The sequence below is a fragment of the Pseudophryne corroboree genome, chromosome 1 (assembly GCF_028390025.1).
Source record: "Pseudophryne corroboree isolate aPseCor3 chromosome 1, aPseCor3.hap2, whole genome shotgun sequence".
Classification (NCBI taxonomy): Eukaryota; Metazoa; Chordata; class Amphibia; order Anura; family Myobatrachidae; genus Pseudophryne; species Pseudophryne corroboree.
This window is the reverse complement of record NC_086444.1, coordinates 418,476,932-418,485,830: the sequence shown is the minus strand read 5'-3', so window position 1 is coordinate 418,485,830 and position 8,899 is coordinate 418,476,932. Positions and strand designations below refer to the sequence as shown.

The 8,899-nt window shown below is 41.6% G+C and overlaps 1 protein-coding gene across 2 annotated transcripts in view; it reads right to left on the bottom strand.

Moving 5' to 3' along the window:
• The window catches only part of NF2 (NF2, moesin-ezrin-radixin like (MERLIN) tumor suppressor), a 173,006-nt gene that overhangs the window by 79,697 nt on the left and 84,410 nt on the right, over nucleotides 1-8,899 (bottom strand). For both annotated transcript variants that reach the window (XM_063913354.1, XM_063913353.1), the window contains exon 11: nucleotides 8,589-8,702. In XM_063913354.1, the coding sequence (XP_063769424.1) occupies nucleotides 8,589-8,702 (114 nt within the window). The remainder of the gene's footprint in view (nucleotides 1-8,588; nucleotides 8,703-8,899) is intronic.

Here is an 8,899-nt window from a genome sequence, read left to right as displayed (position 1 = left end):
TACCATCGGTTGGAGAATTTTGTCTAAAAATACTGAGATGGGTTGATAGATGGAATCTCTGGCCGAGATTATTGGGCGTCCAGGTGGATGCTCCAAATTTTTATGTATTTTTGGAACAGTAAAAAATAGCGGGACTACCGGGAAGTCCTTGGTAAGTGCCTTCTGCAAATCGGCACCAATCAGTCCATCGCTGCATGCCTTCCTCAGAATACAGTCTAGCTCTTGTTTGTAAGTGACGGAGGGGTCGTATAGTAATTCCTCATAGACTTCGGTGTCCGACAGCTGTCGTTGCGCTTCCGATAGTCAGTCAGATTGACGACAACAATACCGCCCCCCTTATCGGCGGGGTGGATGATGATATCCTTGTACGACCCCAAGTCCTTAAGGGCTTTGTGTTCTGCTCTGGACAGATTATAGTTAATCTTGGTATTTGCTTTCTCAAACTTGGAGACGGATTCCTCCATAAGACGTATGTATGTTTTGATTGATGAATTGGTGGACGGGGGGGGTCAAAGAACGACACAGTTTGAGACCTGATGAATTCCTTATGTACTATCGGTTGGTTCGAGGGTAGAGGGGTGGTGGGTTGTGCTTGAAAAAATTCCTGCAGCCTAAGTTTTCTGGCAAAGCGGTGGGTGTCGATTTGCCACGTAAACTCATCAAATTTGGTGGTGGGAATGAACGATAGGCCTTTCTCCAATACTGCCACCTCGTGTGTTGTAAGGACCCTATCTGACAGGTTGTAAATTACCGATTTTTTCTTGTTGAGGACCCTCTGGTTCCTCTTGCATTGCCCGCCCCTACGGGTGGGCGTCCTCGTCTGCCTTTTTCTTTTTCGGTTACTGTCGTTGTTGGGGTCCCTAAAGGGACTTGAGATGTAGCTGAAAGGTTCTCGTTTTCTTGTGGTGTGGTGTCATTATCGCTATTGGAAGTGGCGGACTGGAGGCTCTGTGCTTACCTTCTTTTACGCCAGCTGTGTCTAGCCCGTGCATTATAGGGCTTATGTTCTCCTGGTTCTCCTCCCATTAGCCAACGGTACACACGGTTCGAATCATAGTCTTCTTTGACTGTCTGGTGTTTATTCCTTTTGAATTTGATAAGGTCCCTGCGATAAGTGTCGCATTGGACCTGTAATTTGGACAGCCATTCGTGCTGTGTGTCATTCTGCAAGCTGTGCAAGTGTTCCGTTTCCAGGAGGTTAATTTTGACCCGGGTGGTTGCTAGTTCTTTCCCCGCCTCTTCCACCACGAGGAGCATTGGATCCAGACTGCACTTGTTCAGGATTCCTATCCATTTCCTGCAGAACTCTGGATTGAATCGGCCGATCGTTGGGACATTGCGGACCCTGAAACCTCTGGGTATCATCCTCTCCCTATGATAATCTGAGAGGGAGATACCATGCAGGAGGAAGTCGATTTCCCGACGTTTGAGTTTCAGGAGCTGGTGATAGACAAGTCCCTGCCTGTATTTAAAGACCGGCGCCCCATGACCTGTTATACCAGGGGCCGTAACATCAAAGATATAGTAGTGCATACTGATGTCACAGGCTTTAAATTACACTCTGAACGACCGAAAGGGTTTCTAACCAGATCGACAGGTTGCTACAAGTGTCCGAAATGCACCACTTGTGGACACATGATGACAGGCTCCACATTTAAACACCCACACAAGGATACCACATTGAGGATACAACATGTATTGACATGCACTTCCTCGTACATCATTTATTTAATAATATGTCCATGCAATCTGTACTACGTTGGCAAATCCATCCGGAAAGCCAGAGAAAGGATGGCTCTCCACCGGTCAGCCATAAAACAGGCACTAACAGGGAAGCCCTCAGATCAACCAGTAGCGAGACACTTCGCGGAAAAAAGACACTATGAATGACTTTAAACACATTCTGATTGATCATGTGCCTAAAACCATGAGGGGTGGAGATAGGGAGAAGAAGTTACTGCGCATAGAGGCCAAATGGATTTTTAAACTCGATACCATCAGTCCAAGTGGTCTGAACGAAATGATGCCTTGGAACCTATTCCTGCAAAAATGAACGAGAAGACGCAGGGGACAATGATAAAATCTCTCTAAGACCAAAGATTTCCATCATCAAAATCTCCCTTCTAGCAGTGCTGTCGCCCTGAACTCTCCCTGTCAATTACAGGATCATCAATCATCTTTATTAGCTAACGATATGCTGTTCCACTTCTATTTTTTAGTTAACTTTATTTTATGTTTATTCACACTGTTTAGGTCCGCTACACTGGGGTCTGATCGCCACGGGCTTGGAACCTCGCCAGCCTTTAGATGAGTGTTTTTACTTTCCTCTGTTTTGTTTACTATAGCACGTCACCTGGAGCGCCGGCGTCACCCGGTTTCCATGGCTCCGACGGACGCCGCTTGATGACGTCAGCGGAAGACGCCGGGAGTAACGAGCGGCGCCGGACGCACCAGCACCTGGGGGCTTCTCTTCTGTGGTTATAAAGGTAGGTTCTTTTCTATCCCTCACTTGTTACTCACCTTGACAAAGGGACCTGCGCGTCCCGAAACGTTGGATTTTATGGAGTGAATTCAATACACTTGATTTCCTAAGACCCTGAGTGCTTCACCGCCATTTGTTTTATCCATCCATACCAGAGGGCACACCTTCCTCCTATAGTGGGAGTGCCGGTCCATGCTACAACTATATATATATATAACATTTATATGTGTGAGAGTGCGCCCGCCACCATCGTGGACATCTATAGATTCAGCGGACTTGCTCTGTTGGGATAGCACCCACCTTGAAAATTATGATGCGAGTACAGGACTTTCTTTGTATATATATATATATATATATATATATATATATATATATATATATATATATATATATATATATATATACATACATACATATACATATATATATATATATATATATATATATATATATATATATATATATATATATATATATATATATATATATGTTGAGTATCCCTTATCCAAAATGCTTGGGACCAGAGGTATTTTGGATATGGGATTTTTCCGTAATGAGATATCATGGTGATGGGACCTAAATCTAAGCATAGAATGCATTTATGTTACATATACACCTTATACACACAGCCTGAAGGTAATTTTAGCCAATATTTTTTATACCTTTGTGCATTAAACAAAGTGTGTGTACATTCACACAACTCATTTATGTTTCATATACACCTTATACACACAGCCTGAAGGTCATTTAATACAATATTTGTAATAACTTTGTGTACTAAACAATGTTTGTGTACATTGAGCCATCAAAAAACAAAGATTTCACTATCTCACTCTCACTTAAAAAAGTCCGTATTTCGGAATATTCCGTATTTCGGAATATTTGGATATGGGATACTCAACCTGTATATATGTATATATATATATATATATATATATATATATATATAGCTTGACAAAAGCATTATTAAAGGACGCTGAAACGTTGCTAAACAAGCCTATTTGTGGACATTGATTATTCACCGGAGTGCCGCCGTATTAGAGTTTGTATGGGGACGCGTCCATGCAGGACACCCATTGTGGAGGGTACCTGTGAAAGTTATTCTATAAGTGTACCCGTGGAGTGCTGGAGTGAGTGAGTGAGTGAGTGAGTGAGTGAGTGTGTGTGTGTGTATATATATATATATATATATATATATATATATACACACACACACACACATATATACTGCATGTAATGTATGTATGTATGTATGTATGTATGTATGTATGTATGTATGTATATATATATATATATATATATATATATATATATATAATATAATTTATTTTTTTTATACAAATTTATGCGGAAACCCCCCTTGGTAAATCCTGCGTTTGCCCCTGTACTTCCATGGCGTTCATAATGGTATAATAATGTCAAAAACTCAGCTGTTTTTATTCACAATTATTATTTTGGAATAGACCTCTGTCCTGTTTGGGTTATTGGCACTTTGAAAGTTACTTTTTGTTTGCAACATCTTTTGGGAGATTCTGAGAAATGTTTGAAAATTGTTCTCCGATCACAGACCAAGAAAGTAGTGTATATGCTGTAGACATTTGCATACTTTGCACAATTTGGAGTCTAGGTCAGGTGTCTAAAGCTCAATGTTCAAGCACCCCAAAAGGTCATGTTTTCAGGATTTCAGTCTGTGTAAAATTACTGAACCAGCAAAAATAGATTAAATCAGCTGTGTATAATCAATGAAATCCTGAATACATGGCCTGTTATGGGTACTGGACTGAAAAACTCCTGTTCTAGGTCTTTGCCCCATATCCTTAGAAATGCAGATGTCACGGCTGTCACAACTGCAGACTTTAAAGCTGCTCCCCATCTGTTAAATGTGACTTCTTGCTCCCCTCCTAACCCCTTTTATTCATCCCCTCCTTAAATAAATTGACATCTTCAAGAGGGATTGTTGTTCCACTTTTTACAGAATGTTCCAGACCTTAAGCCTTATCAGAAGAGAAATAGTACAGGAGGGTTTGTCTGTTCCTGCTGTTCCTCAATGATTCCTTTAATAACTCTATTAAGGAAAGATTGTAGAGTCTTTCTGTGACCCCTGAAACAGTACTTCTTGTAATGACTGTGTTTCTCTAGACTCATCAATATCCATTACTTTATAGATAGCTTTAAACAGATTGTCTATTAAATCCGCAGTGAAATTACACTCCTCTGATGCTGGAACAAAGCAGTCATCTTGCAATTCAGATGAAACCTGCTGCACTCCAGATTCACATTCCTCAGTCAGTGCTGACTAATGACTGTGACCTTTTGGATTTTAAAGGGATGCAAATCTTCCTTAGTAACAAAAGTATCAGCAAAACCTCTTCTGCCATTTAATAAGTACAGCCACATGAGCAGATGGCTGAAGCTGCTCTTCAGAACTACGAATAGTACAAATTATTCCCTGAAAATCCTACAGGCCGGTCCTCGTCACAAAAGGCCTAATTCAAGGTTATTAACTTCATAACAGACTCTTCAGTTGTCTCAAATGAAGTCCTGTCTTAGCCTCAGACCTACAATCAATGAATAAAACCAGACTAAACAGAGAAATCTAAAGAAAAAGAATGCACTAAAACTCTGGGGCTTACATAGCTCTACATTTGGACAGTTTTTCCTCCATAATGTTTAAGCTATAGAAGTGAGAGCTTCTGCAGAATGCTCCCTCTAACTCCGCAGATTTCACTTTAATAGCTAAGCGACTGTTATGGGCCCTACAGACTTGGCGACATACACAGGCGATATGAACGATATCGCTCATAACTGAACGATATATTGTTCATGTCATTTAGTGTGTACGCACCAATGATGAACGATGCGCGTCCTCGCGATAGTTCATCATTGGTTTTCCCTCGTTTAGCATAGCAAGCCAATTAGGACGATGGTCGTTAATCGTTGAAAAGGAACATAGTCCAAATTGGAAACATCACCAAGTGTGTAGGGCCCATAACTCCTCGAGTTACTAGGAAACCCCTTCAGCTTCTTAACTGTCATAGAAGCTAGTTGTAGCCATTCCAGCATTCTATGCGCAGACACCATGAACCAAAATGCACAGTCTTCAGAGTGGTAATTTAACAGCAGTCCACATGCGTTACATACACCTATCCTCAAATCACACCAAATAGCAACGCTTATCGCACCAGAGACTGTGCTACTTAGTCATAGCAAACACTAAAACCATAATACCTAGTATACTATTTGCAAACTAAGATGCAATTCTGATTAAAAAAAGTAGCACAATGCAAGAAAAAGTAGCAATGCTGAAGAAAAAGTAGCAAAATTAAGGAAAGAGTACGCACCACGGAAATCATGCTAGGCATCTTGTACCATATGGCACAAATTAGACATCTGTAAATACTGGAGAATGCAGTCCCGAAAAAAGGCCATACTCCAAAAAACAAGTCCTGTCACCTTGCCGCAAGTACTCATGTAGGTACATGTGCTTACTGCAGGAAAGGAGCCTAACTACACACCGCTTTTCCTGGCAGCATCACAGCCCATAGCCTATATATGGTAGGATTATTTTTTCATTTGACACAACGATGAATGAACAGGAAAGAAGACACAGGAAGCAGCAAGGTGTAGTCCAATATATCCTTCAGTTGTGTGTTTTTTCCTGTCCTTACTCTTCTGGGTGGTTTATTAATCCCATTGTGTATGCTGCCCTGGAGTATACAGAGGTAACTGTCATGGTCCTGACCTATTTCATCCATGTACTTATTTCATAAGTGTTTCCCTTCCTTCTGTCCTGCAGTGTTTTTAGGATTTCTCTCAGTCTTGCTACGCTCCATTCAGACTCCAGCTTCCAAGCAACAGAATGTGTTTGTATTCCAAATTGCTGATTGTGCATCTGAGGATTCTCCAACTGTGAAACTTGCAGATTCCTGATTAATGCAGAGTTGGTATCCAGCTGGAGGTGACGGACCTGAACTGCAGTGTTCAGGAAGAGGTATTGGCCCTCATTCAGAGTTGTTCGCTCGCTAGCAGATTTTAGCAGCATTGCACACGCTAGGCCGCCGCCCTCTGGGAGTGTATCGTAGCATAGCAGAATTGCGAACGAAAGATTAGCAGAATTGCGAATAGAAAATTCTTAGTAGTTTCTGAGTAGCTCCTACACTGCGATCAGCTCAGCCCATTTTGTTCCTGGTTTGACGTCACAAACACGATCTGCGTTCGGCCAGCCACTCCCCCGTTTCTCCAGACACTCCTGCGTTTTATCCTGGCACGCCTGAGTTTTTCAGCACACTCCCAGAAAACGGTCAGTTTCCGCCCAGAAACACCCACTTCCTGTCAATCACACTCCGATCACTTCAACGATGAAAATTCTTTGTTCGGCCGTGAGTAAATCTACTAAGTTTTGTGCTAATATACTTAGCGCATGCGCACTGCGTACCATGCGCATGCGCATTTTTGCCTTAATCGCTCCGTTGCGAAAATCGGCAACGAGCGAACAACTCGGAATGACCCCAATTGTCTCTATTCCCTTTGCAGGTTCTTAGTACTTAGTGGATCAGGTAAACACCAACTGTAAGCCAGTCTGTGATCACGATACTCCCAGTCAATCTGCAGTCACCCAGGGGTATAAAGATCCTGCAAAAGCACTTCCTGAGGTCAGTGCTTTGTTGTCAACTACAGATCCACAGGGTTTCTCTCTGTAGCAATCTGCCTAGGACTTCTGTGTTGTCATCTTGGCACCCACTAACTATCCTGTAATCCCAAGCCGCTGGCTGTACTTTCGGCTATCCTGCAAAACGGTTCTGTTCCACAGTCCATTCCTCAAGTATTGCAGTTCTCGTCTCCAAGCCACAGTATTCAGTATCCTGGCTTTCTGCAGTTCTTGCTTCCAAACTATTGTATCCAGTATTCGGCCTTCCTGCAGTCCGTGTTTTCAAGCCTCAGCAATCCAGACTTCAGTCCTCAGCAGTCCGGATTTTTAAGTTCCATCTATCCTAGCTTCAGTCCTCAGCATTCCATGTTTTGAAGTTTCATCTAATTTAGCTTCAGCCCTTAGAAATTCGTGTTTTCAGGTTTCGCTCATTCCAGTTCCGGTCTTCGGTAGTTGATCTTCCAAGTCTCATTCACCCAGTTCCAGTCCTCAGCAATCCGTCATTCCTTGCAAAGGTTACACTAGAATCCAGACTTCTACGTCCCACTACCATGGCAACACATCGGCCGAACCCCAAAACGAGTCAAGCCGTGACAGAAACCTAAATTAGATAACGACTCACCTGTAAACTTTAGTTCATGTGATATAGTTTTAAGTTTAGCTGGGATAATGTTTTAGTCTACATTTTATGCTGTAAATCCCCAGCTCTTCAATAAAATAGTTGAAATGAAAATAATGTATGTGAACATTCACATTCAAAATACGTAGAGTTGTGTAATACAATATAGAAAAATGAAGCCAGATTTTCACAGGTTAGTAATAAATAGAAACAGAAAAAGAAAACTCCCATAGCATACCAATGTCATTAGCCTATACTGAGAAGCACCCTGCCAATTGTACTATATAGCATTGTAAACTCCTTCGATATTATCCCTGGAAAAGTCCATACATTTCCAGAGGAAAAGTCCATACATTTTTCTCAAAAATGTCAATCATTTATAAATGTAGAAATTAAAAAGAATGGTTACCCTAAGTTCAGTTTTATTCTATCTATAAACTCTTGCAAGCATTGTCCTGGTAGTAAACTGCAGCAGTTTTCTCTGTTGAACCACTTGCTTTTGTATATTGAGGAACATATTCTGCCTGATATGGTACAAATAGGTTAGGCTTGAAAATTATTTTATTTGCCTTTAAAGCCTACCAGAGACAAGCTAAGGAAGTCAATACGGCCCTGGCTGCACCAAAGCAGCAACTATCTTAACATGGCCATGGGGAAATTAATTATTGCTACAGAGTCAACAAGCCAGAGACACCCATCACCATCACAGTAATCTAATAGTGACACAGGCCAGGGTATACTGCCAGTTTTATATATAACATCAGTGCCTTGCTTGCAAGAGTCTACAATCCCACATTACCTATAGTATCTGGAGATGACAGGAACAACTCATGATTCACCTGCTTTCTAGCCTTCTCTTCCCGGGCCTGTGCTTTCATTTGCTGTACTTCAAGGGAGTCTGCTTTTCTTCTGCGCATGAACAAGTCATGGTTCCCTATGCAGAGCTGTAGAATCTGGAAACAAAGATCTCCATTAGAACAGATATTATGCTGCAAGAACATAAGCAGAGCAAATTCCACAAGGATTCATTTCCTATTAAGCATACCAGCTTTAAAATAAAATGATTTTTGTTTTGGCCCAATATAGTAGTGTGTGACCCCAGAAGCACATGCAGTGTTCTATAATGATCCTATAGAGGCAGATGGCGCTT